At 35.2% G+C, this 19,194-nt stretch overlaps 2 protein-coding genes and 1 pseudogene across 2 annotated transcripts; 2 read left to right on the forward strand and 1 right to left on the reverse strand.

The window, feature by feature from the left end:
• Positions 1-4,973: 4,973 nt before the first annotated feature.
• On the reverse strand, positions 4,974-7,111 carry LOC140861552 (uncharacterized). Its single transcript, XM_073264574.1, has 4 exons — positions 7,041-7,111; positions 6,701-6,867; positions 6,474-6,596; positions 4,974-5,596 (listed from the first exon to the last, which is right to left on the reverse strand). Exons 1-4 carry the CDS (start codon positions 7,109-7,111, stop codon positions 4,974-4,976), a joined length of 984 nt encoding a protein of 327 aa, XP_073120675.1.
• An 8,413-nt stretch (positions 7,112-15,524) lies between these two features.
• On the forward strand, positions 15,525-18,299 carry LOC140865513 (rhomboid-like protein 14, mitochondrial). The gene is made up of 2 exons (XM_073270181.1): positions 15,525-15,884; positions 17,373-18,299. Exons 1-2 carry the CDS (start codon positions 15,681-15,683, stop codon positions 18,150-18,152), a joined length of 984 nt encoding a protein of 327 aa, XP_073126282.1. The 5' UTR covers positions 15,525-15,680; the 3' UTR covers positions 18,153-18,299.
• A 642-nt stretch (positions 18,300-18,941) lies between these two features.
• LOC140867633 (transmembrane emp24 domain-containing protein p24beta2-like) overlaps positions 18,942-19,194 on the forward strand; it is a 67,588-nt pseudogene continuing 67,335 nt past the window's right edge.

Below are 19,194 nucleotides of genomic sequence, written 5' to 3' on the forward strand. Positions count from 1 at the left end.
CTCCATCAGTTTTCTCCTCCACTCTTCTCCTTCTCCATTCATCGATCAGCAAGCCTAAGGCTCCATAGACGTTTTTTTTTTCTTTCTAAGCTTCAAGGTTGTTCGTCGTCCTGTCGTCCCGAATTCGTTCTACACGCTCCTACCTCTTCTTTTAACGGTGCAAGACCTGTTTCCTTTCGAATTTTTTTTCGCTATATCAGTGTTTATGCGTGTGTGTGTGTGATCATAAGATTTATTCAAGAAAATTTTTCAGAAAAATCGAGTTGGCTTTGATTATGTGCTTTATTCATGTTTTGTGGAAGCATGCTCACGTTTGTTTAGCCATGGGTGCATCTAGCTGCTGGCCAAGGGTCCCTAGGCTGTGTGAGGGTGGTCTGGACTCGAGTGGCTCGAGTGGTTCGAGCCAAACGAGCCCAGGTAAGGGCTGGTGCAAGGATTGGTCCTTGTGCGCACAGATTAGGGTTCACGGAAAGGGCTCGGGTTGGCTAGGGACTGGGATGCATGGCTCGGGTTCAGGGACCAGGTTAGGACCGCCCAGACGTGGGCTACGTCTGGGCGGCGGAGCTCCTGCTAGGGGCGGCCGGAGCAGGGCGGCAGCAGCCCTAGAAGGGCTGCTGCTCGCGGCCGAGCAGAACAGGGAAAGGGGGCGACGGGTTGTAGGGTTTTGGGGTGGTCCGGGTCGGGTTGTTGTGTCCGGGTCGGGTCTGAAAAGTCATGGGTTATGTTAGTTGGGTCCGGGTCCGGGTTAAGTTAGTCGGGCTCGGTATTTTATTTTTAAGTTAATTATTAAGTTAAAGTGTTTTAATTGGGCTAATTAGATTAATTAAATTAATGGGCTACATTTAAGTTTATTAATGGGCTTGAATAATTATTTTAAGTTAGCCTAATAATTTTTATGGGCTTGGGAGCCCATGGAAATTATTGGGCCAGTCTTTGGGCTTTTGGGCCCATTAGGCCAGAATAGAGTGTTATTGGGCCAGGAAATTTTATTGGGCTTAGAAATGTGTTAATGGACTTAAGTATGTTAATGGGCCAGTCTCAGTGTTAATGGGCCAGAATTTAAGAAATTGGGCTTGAGTGTTAGGGCCAGCAGTTCAGTACAACCCATGAGAAATTGCATGTGTCCTGAATATATATTTAATTATTTTTATGCATGGAAGCTATTTTTAGTTTTTATATGTTAGTATGAAATTAAATTAAATATATATGAAGGACACACATTTTATTTAAGTACATGCGTTCATGAAATAATTTTTATGCACGATTTAATGTTTAAGGTTGAGCAAAAGAAAATAATTTTATGTTGGAAGTTGAAGTAGTGTGACAATTTAAGGGAGATTCGTCCCCATATGTGAACTATTGAAGGGCAGTTTACTGCCAATTTAAGAGGTGATTCGTCACCGCCACGTACGTTGGTTTACTACGCTGATCAGTATTTAATGTATGTATGGTTACACTATGGATACGACCTTTCGATGTTAGAAAATACTTTGCTCAACAATGTTTATGTATTATTATGATATTCAAGTTTAATTTAAGTTTATGTTATGTTCATGATATTTTTAAGCATGCTCATTCATCTATATGTTATGTATTAGTATTAAAGTGATTTAAATTATTTTGAACCCTTGTTATGTTAGCATGTTGGGCCTCTAGGCTCACTACACTGATATGGTGCAGGTGAGTACGTAGAGGAGGATGTAGTACCCACCGGCGGCGAGGACCTATGAGCGGACAAGCAGTAACCCCGTGACCGTTGTCTGAGTCTACGTCATGTTTTGAATATTTTTATCATGTTATACATTTTTATTTATTTTCAGTGGTGGATATTATTACTCATCTTATTTAAATATTTTTAGTGCATGCAAATTTTATTTATTTTGCTTATGTCAGTATTTTATTAAATGTTAGACTCAAATATTTAATTTATTAAAGGTTGCATTTTTATTTAAGTTATTTATTTTTTAAATCTAATTATTCTGTGCATATATGTATGGGCATGTATGTACATATTTTTACTTAGTAAGTATAAAAAAAAAAAAAAAAATTTCCGCATATTTATTTATATTTAGAGAGTTAGGGTGGTTTCAGATTGTTTTACGTATTTAATACGAATTAATTAATTCAACACACAAAGGAATTGAGTTACCCTTGAAGCGTGCTTTAACGTTGTCTTGTCTGCTAGAGATCTGCAACTCAGCGCTTCAAACCTTCAAGCCTTCTCCGGTGTTCTCTCAAACTCAAACGTAGGATAATTTTGCGTGGTCACAACTTTCTGCCAGACTACGTTATATGAAGTAGTCTAAAAAGATAAGATAATTTCAAATATGGAATTATCTCCTTTCCATAAATTAAAAGATTATCAAATCGTATCATATCTTATCGTATCGGTAAAGTTTTAATTCAAACTTTCTATAGATAAAGATACTATAATTATATTAATTTATTCCTACGAATTCCATAAATTATAACTCATATAATTAATTCGAGTTTATATTTGAGCCACCAAAGGGAACTGATCAGACCCAATTAAATTAAGCTACAATAAATTAATTTGATCTAATCAACTCATGATTAATCAAGATAATTTATTAATCTTATTCTACTCCACTAAAAGAACAAGATTGCACTCTTAATTTAATTGAAATTACTGAATCATAAAATCAATAATTACATCCTCAGATTGATCTACCCAACATATCACACCCGTCGATCAAATAGAATATCTAAAATAGGATACCATGACCATGTTGTCTATATTAGATATTCATAACCACTCACCCTCATCTTATATTTGACAGTCACATGTGATCGCATCACATAATTAATTCAACAAATAATATTGAATTACTGAGCTCAGATTTTACTGTCTTTTAGAAGAACTCGTGAGTTCATGATCATGTAGGTGACAGATTCCATCTTGCGAATATATGTTCTTTGTTATTTCACTTTGATTCCCAAAACATCGAGATATTGACCAATGGTCTGATCTCACTCATTGATGTCTCAAAGAACTTCAAGTTAGTAATCAAAGTTCATTACCCGCTCAGGATTAAGGTGCTATGTACGATAACCTAGTGGGTGTGAATTAGTATGGTCAATTCAAATTCAAATCTCACGTGGTCAAGTCCAATACATCAAAATGTATCTCCAATTTTATTACCAATCCAAAGATAGACTTCAATAAAATTAAAACGATCTTGCCAAAATAATTTGTCCCTATTTATTTTCCGATCGTGGACATTAAAAATATGAATTGAATTATAAATTGAATCTTTCTGTGTTTAACAACATAAACACTCAATTTATAATAATACAACAATCCAATGAACATATACATTGCTCAAAACAATTTATTTAATAATAAATAAATAAAACATTTATAATTTTAAAATGTCATAATACATGAGAAATTACTCGATGGGCAAATACTATTAAACATTCTTCTCCCACTTGCCCTAGAGTAAATGAGACATGTCCAACACACCCATATTTCGAATATGTTCCTCAAAAGCTCTAGCATGTAAGATTTTAGTAAACGGATCGGCAAGATTTTCAGCAGATGCTATCTTGCACACTGTCACATCCCCTCGTTGAACGATATCTCTCATTTGGTGATACTTTCGTTCAATGTGTTTTTCACGTTGATGGTTTCTGGGTTCTTTAGCATTTGCCACTACACCACTATTATCACAGTATAAAGTAATGACATTTGATGCAGAAGGAACAACCTCGAAGCTGATCAAAAACGTTTTCAGACAAACGGCTTCTTTTGATGCTTCACAAGCCGCCACATACTCCGCTTCCATAGTGGAATCAGCAATGCCATATTGCTTGATACTTCTCCAAATAACGGCACCACCACCCAATGTGAACACAGATCCTGATGTAAACTTACGAGACTCTCTATCAGCTTGAAAGTCAGAATCAGTATATCCCACAGGTGCCAACTCAGAAGCTGTATAAATAATCATATTCCCTATAGTTCGACAAATATACTTGAGAATATGCTTTACAACATTCCAATGATCTGGTCTTGGGTTTGACTGATATCTACTAACTATCCCAATAGCATAACAATTATCTGGTTGAGTGCATAGCATAGCATACATGAGACTTCCTACAGCCGAAGCATATGAAACGAGTGTATTCTATTTCATTTTGAGTCTTAGGATTGTGCTCCTTGGACAAGTGAATTCCATGTCTAAAAGGTGTTTGACCTTTCTTGGAATTTCCATTGCATATCTCACCAATATTTTATCAATGTATGAAGCTTGAGATAAGGCAATCCGCATGTTCTTCCTATCCCAAAGGATCTGGATACCTAGAACAAAATTTGCTTCTCCCAAGTCCTTCATGTCAAAATTTTGAGTCAACCATTTCTTAGAAGATGTCATCACCCCCATATCATTCCCAATCAGTAGGATGTCATCTACATATAACACGAGAAAAATTGCCTTGTCATCTAAATTTTTTTTATAGACACAAGGCTTATCAAGATTTTGATCGAAACCATAATCCTTCACAGTTTGATAAAATCTGATGTTCCAAGATCTAGACGCTTGCTTAAGTCCATAAATAGACCTTTTAAGTTTGCATACTTTATGCTCTTGACCGTTTTGGATAAAACCATCTGGTTGCATCATATAAATGCTTTCGTCAAGATTTTTATTTAGAAATGTTGTCTTGACGTCCATTTCCCACACCTCATAATCAAAATGAGTTGCAATTGATAAGAGAATTCGAATAGACTTTACCATAGCGATAGGTGAGAAGGTTTCATCATAATCGATTTCTTCTCGTTAGCTAAAACCTTTAGCTACAAATTTAGCCTTAAAGGTTTCTACTTTTCCATCTATTCCTCTCTTTCTCTTGTAGACCCACTTACACCCAATAGGTTTTACCCCTTCAGGCATATCTACAAGATCCCAGACAGTGTACATGGATCGCATTTTTGATTCCATAGCACTCCTCTATTGGTCAGCGTCTATATCCTCCATAGCTTCTTTGTACGTAATGGGATCCTCCTCTTGTTCTATAGAGACTGCCTCTAAGGACTCTCCATAGAGCAAGTATCTAGAAGGTGGTCGAATGACCCTCTCACTACGTCTAAGTTGTGCAGGTTCTTGGTTGATTGGATTCGATTGTTGGTTCCTTGAGTTTTCTTCTTCACCATATGCCTCATTCTCCATTTTGGTACGGTGAGGTGAATGAACAATAGGAACACTATCTTCCACCATTTCAGTTGTTCTAAAATCAGTGATTAATGGTGGTATATATGTGAAGTCAAACTGAGTATGTTCAGTGCGGATCTCTGGAGTAGATGATTTTTCAATACTCTCTTCCAAAAGAACCTTACTCTTTGATTCACGATCTTCTATGTATCTGTCCTCTAAGAAGGTTGCATTTGTACTCACAAATACCTTCTTATCCTGAGGACTATAGAAGTAGTATCCTCTCGTTCCTTTAGGATATCTAACAAACACACATGCTTTTGATCTAGATTCTATTTTATCCATCTTTCTCTTGAGCACATACGCAGGACAACCCCATATCCAAATATGTATTAGATTAGGTATATGCCCATTCCACAATTCTAGGGGTGTTTTAGAGACAGACTTAGAATGAACCATGTTCAATAAGTATATTGCAGTTTGAATAGCATATCCCCAAAAGGATGTACTGAGCTTAGAGAAACCTAACATGGATCTAACCATGTCCAACAAAGTCCTATTTCTCCTTTCCGAGACACCATTCTGTTGAGGAGTATATGGTGCTCTCAATTGGGATAAAATCCCATTATCTGATAAGTATGCTCTAAAGTCACTAGATAGATACTCACCACCTCGATCTGATCGAAGTGTTTTTATGCTCTTACCTAACTGTTTTTATACTTCATTTCTGAATTCTTTGAACTTTTCAAAAGCTTCAGATTTGTGGGACATTAGGTAAACATAACCGTATCTAGAGTAATCATCAGTTAAGGTGATAAAGTACTCAAATCCGCCTCTAGCTTGAACACTAATTGGTCCACATACATCAGTGTGCACTAATTCCAAAACTTCATTGGCTCTATGTCCTTTAGATTTAAAGGATCTCTTAGTCATTTTACCCATAAAAAAAGATTCGCATACATGCAAGGATTCCACATTTAAATCACTTAAAAGACCATCATTTACCAACTTTTGAATCCTATTAAGGTTGATATGACCAAGCCTCAGATGCCACAAATAAGTTTCATTAGTGGGAGATAATTTTATTCGTTTGTTGGATTGAGTGTGATACAAAGAGTTGTCAACATGTTTTAAAACATACAAATCATTATTCAAATGTCCTTTGCATATAGGAGCTTTATTCAAGAAAATATCAACCACCATTTGTGAAAAATGGACAAAATATCCTTGTCTAAACAATAAAGCAACAGAAATCAAATTTCTAGTAATGTCAGGAACATAATAACAATTTCTCAAAACCAACAGCTCTTGCAGATACCACAGCTCCTGTGCCAACTCTAAGAGTATGTTCCCCTTCATTTAGCTCCTTGGTTACTTGGAACCCCTGCAATGTATTGCATATATGATTAGTGGCTCCAGAATCTACAATCCAGAATCAACCACTAAACAAAACTCAATAAATGATAACTCACCGCCACCTTACTTTTTGGAAGCTAGGTGTTCTTGGCAGTTCCTCTTCCAATGACCCTTCTCTCCACAATGAAAACATTTTCCTTTGGGCTTGCCATCTATATTGACTTTCTTTGCCTTTTTCTGTGGACCCTTCTTGTTGGGCTTCTTCCTCTTATTATTTCCAATTTTACCTTTCGGTTTGGAATATGATGGTCCAACAAAAGCAACAGCAAGTGCATCACTACTTTTAGTTTTAAGAACACTTTAAACATTTTGGAGTTCCTTCATCAACTCAGTCAGGGACATGTTTAGCTTGTTCATATTATAGCTAACCTTAAATTGTGAGAACATCTCAGGAAAAGTCTCAAGTGCCATGTCAACCTGAGTCTCTAATTTGATTTCAGCCCCTAAAACCTCAGCCACATTGAGTTGACCGATAATGCAAGCATATGATCCCTCACGGGCGTCCCAGGTTTCATGCGCATGTTCATAATGTTCCCAATGGCCGCTTAACTTGCCTGGCGTCCTTGATGCTCAAACATTTCATGAAGGCTTTCCATGATTTTTACCGCAGTTTCCATATTCTAATGTTTTTGTTGCAACACATTTGAGATGGATCCCAAAATGTAGCAACGAGCCATCTCATCAGAACGGATCCACTTATCATAAGCCTGCTTTTGTGCAGCAGTGGACTCCGCCGTAGGCACCGAGGGACATTGTTCAGTAAGCACATATTTATGTTTCTCCACAGTTAAGACAATCATCAAATTGCGTTTCCAATCAATGTAATTTCCCCCAACTAGTTGGTTGTTTGTTAAAAGCATGGTTAGTGACAATGAATTTGAAGACATTTTTGTGAAATTAAAATAAATTAAATGATCAACACATACAATAAATAAAATGACATGTGTTATGCATGAAAAAATGCATTAGTAGACCCAAAAACTACTACAACACAGCAATGACCTAAAACTCTAAAATCAAATTATACTCTTCTTTAGGAAAAGTAAACACGATTTATAGCTAGGCTGGGACCCTCCCACTAAATTCAATATATCTAGCATCTCATGCAATATTAATTTTGTATTTCTTGATTTTGGCCATCAAAAATACTTTGTTTGACTATTCTATAGGAATTTCTCACAATGTCATTGACTTAAGTGTATATCCTTATATTGATTATTTTTCAAGTACTTAATTAATTATGTCACCTATAGGGTGATCAAAATTAATTGTACTTTAAAATTATCACCATGTTGGGTCCAATCAAGTAACTGAAACAATGCAGCCCTCCTATAGGGAGACCAATAAAAATTGGCACGAGACATACACAAATTCTTACTAATGGACTAATAAGGGAGACCATGGGCTCATATAAAATGAGCCCTCACACTTAATATTTTTTTCAAATTTTTTTTTGGGTTTTATACGATTAATAATATCCTAACTATTTAACTCATAAAACAGTTCAATTATTAATCAAAATATTTATTTTTTATATATAAAAATAGAAAATAAATAAAAATTTATTTTATGCATGACAATGTAGTACCTAAAGCGGTGTTTATGCAATCTACATGATATGATACATGAATGACATATAATGCACATAATAATTAAAGCAATAAGCAATAATTAAACAAGAACAAATTTATGGCCCATCCTAGACACACAAAAAAAATACAAATAAATTAATTGAACCAAAAAATGGTCCAATTTCCAATTTAAATGCTTTTGTATCCAGCCCAGATCTTGGTCCAAAACAATAACCAAGGCCCAAAACAGAAACCCATGATCGCGACCGGTTCATAGTCCACAACCCGAATATCCATGGACCAAAACCCGCGACCCGCAACCCGGATCTCTCTTTTGCCCTAGCCACGCCGACGCCATGTACGAGTAGCCGCTATAGCCTTGGGAATTTGTCGGAAACAGTTGTGAACATCACACCGCTCGTTGTTGCGCCACACACGGAGAAACCACCGTGACTTCTCTATTGCTTCGAATTCGAAGCAACCAGTCGCAATTTTCCCATCAAACGCAGCCACGATCTTCTCTGTTCCAGCGAAATCAATGGTCATGCTGCCTTCTTTCAGGCCATGTCTTCGATCTCCTGTGGCGTGCGAAGACTTCTGGTGGAGTTGCGACGGTGTTCTTGGGTGCTGCGCTCCAAATCCAAAGATTCCAAGGTGAATTTTGTAAATTACCAAACAGGCCCCCGAATTTTTGAAGAAGATACAGTCTGGTCCATGAGTCATAGGATGAAATTGCAGATTGACCCTCCAGAAGTTGGAAACATTGGCAAAATAATCCAGTTTCAAAAATTACAATAAAAATTGCAATAAAATAAACAAGGGGAAACATGGAGTCGTAATCCACCCCCTTGGTTACAGACTCGATAATTACGAAATATAATTTCACCAAAATCTATGGCCATAAACTGTTCAAAAATATATTCATTCATCAAGCCATAATCACATAAATCTAACACCGCTTTAAACTAAAACATGCATATAAATTAATTAATTCAAAATACGCAAAACACTATCAAAACCTGTGTCTCTGATACCATATGTTAGCCAAGACTGATAAAATCGAATCACAAAAATTAATTTTATGTGATTCCAATAAGCTCATAAAACAGGATCATGATTGTTTTACGTATTTAACACGAATTAATTAATTTAACACACAAAGGAATTGATTACCCTTGAAGCGTGCTTTAACGTTGTCTTGTCTGATACAGATCTGCAACTCAATGCTTCAAACCTTCAAGCCTTCTCCGGTGTTCTCTCAAACTCAAACGTAGGATAATTGTGTGTGGTCACAACTTTCTGCCAGACTACGTTATATGAAGTAGTCTAGAAAGATAAGATAATTTCAAATATGGAATTATCTCCTTTCCATAAATTAAAAGATTATCAAATCGTATCATATCTTATCGTATCGGTAAAGTTTTAATTCAAACTTTCCATAGATAAAGATACTATAATCATATTAATTTATTCTTACGAATTTCATAAATTATAACTCTTATAATTTATTCGAGTTTATATTTGACCCACCAAAGGGACCTGATCGGACCCAATTAAATTAAGCTCCAATAAATTAATTTGATCTAATAAACTCATGATTAATCAAGATAATTTATTAATCTTATTCTACTACACTAAAAGAACATGATTGAACTCTTAATTTAATTGAAATTACTGAAGCATAAAATCAATAATTACATCCTCAGATTGATCGACCCAACAGGTGGGCCTCCGAGACTGTTAGCGGATCGAATAGATTAAGAACATCTCGAAAATGTGGACGGATGCCACCAATAAACCGAGACACCAATTGATCATTCGATTCAGCAATACCAGTACGTGTGAGGAGTAAAAAGAATTCGGTTGCATATTCGTCCACCGTACGCGAGCCTTGGCGCCAATTTTGTAGACGCTGATAAAGCATTCATTCGTAATTATAGGGTAAGAACATATACCGCAAGTATTTTTGCAATTTAACCCACGATTGAATCTAAGATTTTCCCTTACGAGTGCGTGATGCTTTAAGGTGTTGCCACCAGGCAGCCGTATGTCCTCAAAAACGCGTAGCCACCAGAGCGTCTTGCCGTATTTCCGAAACTTCTTTGAACGACAGAATTTCGTCCACTGCCACAAGCCAATCCAGCAATTCCTCAAGGATTAAAGTGCCCAAAAATTCAGGGATTTCCACTCGAAAAACATATTCCCAATGACGATCGTCACCCCCTTGATGGGCACCGCGATGATGTCATGCCCGACTGTTTGGAGGCGCGAAAGGGTTATCATCATCGCCCACATCAGACTGCGAGGCATTTGATTCCCTAGTTGCGCGTAGGTCGGCGATTTCCTGGCAAAGCAAGGCGATTCTCACAACACGAAGCAAGGGCAAAATTTTGGGGTAGAATCGCTGGCTCTGGATACCAACTGATGTCAATCAAAGTATCACAACACCAGAATTGAGAGAATCTCTCGATTTTCAATTTATTAAATATCAAAAACTGTCCCAAAATAGAAATTCAAGACCTATAAATAATAACTAGAGTCCTAATTCTACTAAAAGAGCAAAATATTAAATTAATAAGAAAATCAAATCCTAAACGAATTAAAATAAAACCAGAGTCTTTAGAGATAAAAATTAAAATAAATCTAAATAACAAATGAAAATGATCTCTTAGATATCATCTACATCAGTCATCGTACATTGAGGCACATGATATATAATACTGGAGTAATCAAGAGCCCTTGTATGAGTAATATAGTACTCCGAGCATAACTAAAAAATTCTTAAAATTTTTGCATAGCTACTAGCTACAATGACATGAGAACATGGAATTATATCGGAATTATAAACTCTACAAATACATGAATTAGTTACAAAATCAACAATTTCATGATCATTTTGAGCATAAACATGATATGACAAGATACTTAATTCATAGAAATGATTTTTTTAAATAGAATCATTGAACCTGTTAGGATCGAAAATGTGCGTAGAGGAGAAAGGATGAATACACACATTAAAATATTTTTGAGCTACGATAGCTCGTTCATTAAATTTTCAAAAAATAAATAGAGCACCGAGAGATTATATCAAGTTCGGTTTTCAAACCGAGCGGAAAACACTCAAAATAATATCTATAAAAACCGATTAAATATTTTAGAAATTGTTTGAAATGAATGAAAGTTGAATTGATAAAAACAGTTTGGTTGAAGTATTTTATCAAAAATACTTTGCATACAACATTTTGGTATTTTATCAAACACATAAAATACTTCAACAATGCATGTCAAAAAAGTAAAAAGAGTTAAAAAGCCAAGAAATAAAGAGACACAATTTTTTTTAATTTATGAAAGTTCGAAGGTCAAATCTTTCTACATCTTCCCTTCTTCCATTTTCGGAAAGATCTACTAAAGGACTTTGATTTATATAAACCATTTGTACAAACCCATTTCGACTTAGGACTTATCTCTCGCCGAATCGAAACTCCTAGCTAGAAACACTCTCAATATTTATTGAAAACAATACAACTACCAATTACACATTCTTTAATGCCTTTGTGCAAAGACTAGCTCTCACTCAATTATTCTATAAAATGCATCTCTCTTTTGCGTGGGTGAGCTCTCTTCAAATGATGTATTCTTCAATACTTAAACATGGAAGAGTGTTCTACAAACTTGATTTGGTGTGGAGGATTTAATTTTGAAAGCCCATATATCTTCTTGTTCCTCACACCTCACTTTCTTGGGATTGCTCTAATTCTGTTTGTTTTTATTCTATAATCTTCCCATGCTTTTAATCCCCATCAAAATATTTTAAATGATCTTCAAAGTGTTGTATTTATGGTATCCACAAATTATATGAACGTTAGATTCAAGAATATGACTGTTTGGAATGTTTTTGTATGATTTCTGGTGTTGAAACTATCATATTTGAGTTGCTGACAATTTTCTGAAGGTGAGCTGATTTTACTATTCATCAGAGTGGTTTGACCTATCTGGTCTGGTCCAATTTCTATATGGTCTGCTCGAACAAATCTGGTCCATTCGAACTAATCTGTTCCAATTTGAGCTGGTCTGGTCCGGTCCAAAATGATCTGATATATTCACTTGATTATAACTCTTGATTCACTGATTTTTGGAAAAAAAATGATAAACACAAAAGTTGTATCCCTTTGTCTTGGCTTTCCACAAGATCAATAATAACTCGATTTTGTGTTTTTACGAGAGAGATATGCTCGAAATACAAGATTATATACAAACTTGAGCTCTTTCTTTATCCTGTGCAGAACCAGAAAATTCATCGTGATTTATCAGCTTTTTAAGTTCCGATTCAGATTTCCACTTGTTAATATGATTTATATATCATTGTCGTAGCTTCGTAACTCATGCTGAATCTTTTTATTTGGATAACCTATCTGAAAGATACGGAAAAACTACCAAAGCTGGTATTTTTGATCTGGTTGTTATATCAATTGCATCCAGCTTGATATTGCAACCACCATATAACCTAGATAAAATCCAAACTAACTGGCCTGGTCTAAAATATGAATTGTAGAGTTTTTAGTTTGCTTTTCAACCGTCTTGGTGTATAGTTATTTGATCACTGAGCTGTGAGATATGCTTGAAAGACTTCAGCTCGCCAGAAATTCAGTTGACTAATTAATTTGAGTTTCAACTTCTCAAAACTTTCAACTTTGATCTACCAAATACATACTTGAGTAAATATGTTAGAAACATAATAAATTTTTTTTTTTCCATCAAAATCAATATTTCTTGCATTTTCGGACCCAACAGAACCTTTCACTAAGAATTGACTCAACATGCGGAGTTACTAGAGTCGTAGATGCAGCGGCGACATTACGATATCGGCTAAACCAACATAAGTCAATTTTTGAAGTGTATCTAACAATGAAACAATGGGAAATTCCCTTTCAGCGCACAATCTAGAATTTATTGACACTACTCCATTGGTTATCAATATGTTGTATCTTGTTCTCGGGCAATGAGATCTAGACCACTTTTATGGATAAGTGTGCTCTTCCAAATATTTCTCAGAAACTGGGTACCTGTTTCTCATATCACTATACAACGAATCAAACTCACTTTGTTTGTATGCATATGCTATACACATGAACAACTATGAAGCACATTTTTGTTTACTCCTTGCTTTTATATTTTGTGGCAATAACCATGATGTGCTTGTTTGTAAATATTTGTCACAACAGAAAATATACACTGATGTATATATAAAATTATTACTAGTTTTTCATAATCTGGTACCACTTCCCGCAACCTCAACATAAACTATGTCCACGAATCCACGGTCTCAGAGCTGACAATGGTGAAATTCACCACCTTATGTTGTAGCAACAAGAAAACACCATTGTACTTCCCTTTAGAAAGGTGTCATAATCTGCAACTATTTTTCTCATTAATTTATATTCATTTCTAAGAACATTTATTTAAACCTATTACTATCATCAACATGTGTGATACTAATTGGATTTACCTGCTTGACCATGTTCAACTATGTAGGCAACATATGAAAATTCTCATTAAGATCACCTCTTAGCTTATTAAGTGCTAGTTCTTTACCTTTCCAATCCTTGTAATAGATGATATTTGAAAGGAATATTAATTCTTTGATGATATTTTTCTATGTTTGAAAAGATTAGATTAAGAATTTTTCTTTTCTATACTTGATATTATTGAAAATCTATAGATTGAATAATTAACTAGATTTGTTAATATCTTGATATAGTATTTTCGAGTATTGTTTTAGGTTTTGGGGTGACCTGTTTCTCAATAAAATTATCTAGCAACATCTTTGATACTACAACAGCACTCGCTTAGTGAAGCCTTTTACGCAGTCAACAATATCATAATTGTGTGTACTGCAGTACTTCCGAATGGAGAATCAGACCGACTTCCCTTTTTTTTTTTTTTTAATAAAAAAAACATGTACTCTCCAACTGCACTACACATTTGATTGAGTAAAGTGGTATAGTTTATTTCACAACATCAAATTCAAAAGAGGCAATAATTATAAGTTCGGAAAATACATTTTTAACCTCTTCCTTGGTATCAAAATCTTGACCAATTGCTAAATTTTATCCATCTGTGAAACAATATCTATTTTTATCGACAAGAAACATATTTTGTTCATCTTCAATAGGCTCAGTTCATCACGTTGACTTGGTGAATTTGTCGGAGTGACTTCATCGCTAGCTCTTGCAACAGTGTCATCATCGACTATATCATTTGCTTCTTGAATGTTAGTGGCAACGTCTAGGATAAAATCCCGATCAAAATATCCATCATGCAGCTCTTTCTCATTGTTATTAACTAACATATCACATGATAATGTTTCATCATCACATCAACAAATCTATCTTTGATGTTTCCAATCTTTGTGTCATCTACAATCATATCAATTTCAACATTATTATTTTTCGATAATTCCACATGAAGCACATGTCTATTATGTGAATCCCCAAAACATAAATATGTCTTCACATATACTGCATTGTTAAATAGGACGAGGATTACAATCACGAATACATGGCAAATAACTTAAATGTCATTTTTGATTTATCAATATTCAATCCCAAAACATACTTTTCAGATTCACCACTTCTTCACATGCACAATTATCCTCATCCACAATGATTGCTAACCATTTAGAATTGAATCTCGGGCACCACGTACAAATATCTCGTTCATCTATTCTTCACTCACTATCATATTTAATTTAAATATAATCTTAGTCAATGTCATTACATTTATAAAACACAATAAAATAATCAAAAACATGTTGCTGGAATCGACCAACAAAAATAAAAATTCCATATAGCCGGGACAAAGTTTTAAGAAGACATGACATGAAAGGCGACCGATATTACGTGCGAGGCGAAAGACATTATATTTTCAGGAACCACAATTATATTCACGACGATCGATACGATATTTAAATAAAATAAATATTCCAAAAAATACATTTCTGTAAAACCTGAAAATAGTGTGGCAAACCAAATGATTAAACTAAATAAACTCACTTTCAAATATTAAAATTGGTGAAATTCGCTTCTCGCGATCCAATGCAACTAGAAAAAAAGAGCAATTTATCAGCTTAGGTTGGTTAATCTGTAATGTAAAAATTTGATTTGATTTTTTTTTTCAAAAAAGTTAATTAATAATAAAAAAAAAGCCAGTTTCCGAATGAAAAACCACCAGCTTAAAGATCTGGTCCAGGTTTATTTAAAAACCCTTCGATGAGTTTGATTTTAGTGGATCGGCGGATTTATATAAGAGCCCAAAAAGCCCAAAGGTGAAACGAAGGAAACGTCTCGAAGAGTCCAGTCCATACCATAGCGTAGGGATGAAGAAAAGAAAAGGGAGTGAAAGAAATCAGTTTGAAATTGAAGAATTGTTCCCAAATCAATTCCGATTTAGCATTCAGCTGGTGAAAGTATCAAGAAATTCAGTTTTGATTGATCAAAATTTGAACTAGTGTTGCTGGGAGATGGATGGAGAAAGGGGAAAAGGGAGGATGCTTGCGCTGCTTTTGGTGCACGCGTTCGGCGAGTATTGGCGCTTGGACAGGAAGCCACCTGTCACGGCGGGGCTTTTAGCTGCTAATACGCTTATTTACTTGCGACCCAGGTTTCTGCAGCCGATTCTGCCTACCATTAACCAAGTCTGGTTCAACCCCTATCTTATTATCAAGGTAATTGTGATACGAAACCGTTTTGTGTTCCCCTTTCTTTCATGTTTGACTATCATGGTTTTCCAGTTTTTACCTTGATTGGGGGTGTTATTTGTGTACATTTTCTGTGATATTTGTTGGACCAATTCAATATTCTTTTCTGATAAACGCATTGTCTTATCGGTTGCTTTAGTTTTGTGTTCGAAACTATGTGTAGAAAAGTGGTTTTGGCATAAATTTCCATCATCATATTCAGGCAACCTTTAGGATGTGAAGTCATAACGTGCGGTATCTCAAGCTTTCTAATGTTCCATTGCCTTCTGCCTCCCAAATTTTTTGTATTTTCAGGGTTATTATATACATATATATATATATATAAGCCATTGGAGAATCAGAACTAGACATGGGTATGGAGTGCAAAGTTGACTTAATATTCCCGGTGTAATGCTGAAATATTTGATTAGACTTATTAGTATTTAAATTTTTGAGTGTCTTATTCATCGTTTCTGATCATCCTTGGGTTGGACTTGCTCCTGCTCTAACAACTCAAAATTGTGTGTAGCATTTACTTGGCTGTCCAGGGGCTACTGTCTTTCCTTGTTTTAGCCTTATATTTTGTCTCCTATCTTTTCTTGCCCAGCAATACGATGCAGATTATAAAGTGCACTCAATATCTATTTTGGTCAATATTCGGAACTCGTAATTCCTATTTATGTGTTCATGTGAGATCTAGTCGTGCATAAATCAATTCTATTTTAGCACCAGGTAGTTGATCTTTTTCGATGTCTTATTTTCTTAATGTGCGTTTAATCATTTGTTTCTAGAAATGAAACTCAATGTGTGTTATATTTTAATCTCCATACTCGTAGCAAGCGGTGTTGTATAATTTTTCGTAATTCTGCAAGATAATAATGTATTAAGCATGTTTACTTTCTAAGTTGGGCTTTGTAGCAAGTGTCTCTGACTTGCCAAGTCAATAGCATGGCTCCTTGGTGTTTACTTGGCCCATATTGGTATATTTTCGGCAGGTTATCACTCACAGATGACAAGCTTGAAAGATCGTGTAATCCATAACCTCTGCTTATAGATATTTTGTTGAGTAAATGGTATAATGTGGCAATTAATTGGTTAAATGTGTTTTGGGTGATGACTTTTAGGGTGATGTGCACTCTTCATTGTGAATGTTGAGGTAGTGATACGTGGAAAACTCATCCTATCACATAGAGTGGACTGTATAACAAAGTGTGCCACAACCATCTACCACAATTTTTTGTTACTTTTCTTTCAATTGATGCTTTTCTTCTCCTAGATTAATTCATGGACTTTTATTGGCCTTTTGTCATGTTATTATAAACCGTGCTCTTTTTATCTGTTACATTTTTTAAAATTAGAACTTGGAAACAAAGGAGACTTTTATTTATGCCAATGAATTTTAAGTGTTTAACCACCCTCTAATTTTATGTACATGTTTTGTATGATAACGTAATTTATATAAATTTCATTGAACAGCACAAGGATCTCAACCGGTTTCTCTTGTCAGCATTTTACCACGTCAGTGAGTCTCACCTTTTCTACAATATGTCTTCACTATTATGGAAGGGGATACAATTGGAGAGAACAATGGGAAGCGTGAAATTTGCATCTATGGTTGCTTCACTCGTGGGTATGTCTCAGGGCATCACACTATTACTTGCAAAAGCTCTTCTTCTTTTTGGTTTCGATAGAGCCTATTACAACGAATATTCTGCGGGTTTTTCTGGTGTGCTTTTTGCAATGAAAGTTGTCCTCTATTCCGAGGGGTACAATAATTATACATACGTGCATGGACTCATGGTTCCAGCACGCTATGCCGCGTGGGCAGAACTTATCCTCATCCAAATGTTTGTACCTGGTGTCTCTTTTCTCGGCCATCTTGGGGGAGTACTTGCTGGGCTTTTGTATTTATACATAAGATCTTTATATTCCGGTCGAAATCCGCTGTTGCGGTTAATCAGCAATTTCACAGGCCTTTTAAGTTGGCCTTTAAGATATGTCAGGAGGATGATGTCGCGTTCTTCACGAAGCAGGATTTCTGGTAGAGGAACTCTTGGCCGGAGTGGGGTAGGCAATATAGCTGGTATATGGAGATGTCAAGCGTGTACATTCGATAATTCAGGTTTGATGAGTGAATGTGAAATGTGTGGGATGGGTCGTTATGATACTGACTTGCCCCGCTTTAATGATCAAGGTACTCAGACTCTACCCGCAGACGAATTGCGTCAGAGGAGAATTGACAGGTTCGGTAGATGATTAATTTGTGCTGAAAAATGTTATTTAGGCAGCTGATTCAGAAAGAAGTGCAAGTATTTGAATTCTTCAATTTTATGAATGATGAACTGAATACAATACAAATTTATTGAGAAAATATGGGGTAAGAAAATTTCTTACTTTGAGTAATCAACTTACGCAAATCTTGGTTGGCATAATTGATTTAGGAGAGTGGCCGTTTTAATTGCAGTGTAGGACTTAAATGAGAAAAAAGAGTCGAATTATATCTTTAATAAAAAGTAATATTTTTTCAATAAAAAGTAAATATATTTTAATGGGTTGATAAGGTGAAATCAATCTGCGATATTGTTTGATGAGAGGTTTTTTTTTTTTTTTTTTTAATATATATATATGTTTATTGCATTGTTAAGAATATAATTTTTCAGTGGATCTCAGGTCTATTATTAAATGTTCAAATTAGATCCACCCTCAGATAGTATCCCAAAAATAGCATAAAATTTCCTCAGTTTTCTTAGAAAGTACGTGTTCCATTTACGTTACGCATGTATCAAATATGCTATATAAATATTTAGTTAGTTATTGCCAAATTGAATAAATCAAAGAGATCAAATACGTGTGCGCGTGTGCGTGAATTGCAAAATTTGACACATAACATAACCAATCAGCTGTGGCCTTTTTTTTATTTATTTATTTATTTATTTATTTCCATCCTCAAACACCTAAAAAATGTATATATTTTTATTTCTCTCAGATCCTATGAAAATTTGATATTCGTATACATATATATTTGAGATGGGATTTTCAAGAAAAATGTTTGTTCTGAATATTTGGATGTTATTATTAAAAAGAGGGTTTGGTATAAGATTTGTGATAGATAGAGAAGAGTGATTGTCTGAGCGTGTGGAGTATGAGGGTGACATTGTTCATGTTTCTTTTGTTGCCATCAAAGCGGATGTTCCATTGCATTATTCAGATCAGGGCGTTGATCTTTCGGTAAGCCAATCATTCTATTGTATTTGTTTCTTTTCTTTAGTAATATGTATGAGTATGCATGCACAATTAT

This window comes from Henckelia pumila, chromosome 4 (genome assembly GCF_033568475.1).
Source record: "Henckelia pumila isolate YLH828 chromosome 4, ASM3356847v2, whole genome shotgun sequence".
Lineage (NCBI taxonomy): Eukaryota > Viridiplantae > Streptophyta > Magnoliopsida > Lamiales > Gesneriaceae > Henckelia > Henckelia pumila.

Excerpts from the sequence above, each read along its gene's own strand:
- LOC140861552 (XM_073264574.1), bottom strand. The coding sequence starts at position 7,111 with ATGCGCATGAAACCTGGGACGCCCGTGAGGGATCATATGCTTGCATTA. Across the intron at positions 6,868-7,040 it reads GTCAACTCAATGTGGCTGAG|TGATGCACTTGCTGTTGCTT; the intron begins GTTTTAGGGGCT and ends AACTAAAAGTAG. Across the intron at positions 5,597-6,473 it reads GGTATCTGCAAGAGCTGTTG|AATTGTGGAATGGGCATATA; the intron begins GTTTTGAGAAAT and ends AAACACCCCTAG.
- LOC140865513 (XM_073270181.1), top strand. The coding sequence starts at position 15,681 with ATGGATGGAGAAAGGGGAAAAGGGAGGATGCTTGCGCTGCTTTTGGTG. Across the intron at positions 15,885-17,372 it reads ACCCCTATCTTATTATCAAG|CACAAGGATCTCAACCGGTT; the intron begins GTAATTGTGATA and ends TTCATTGAACAG.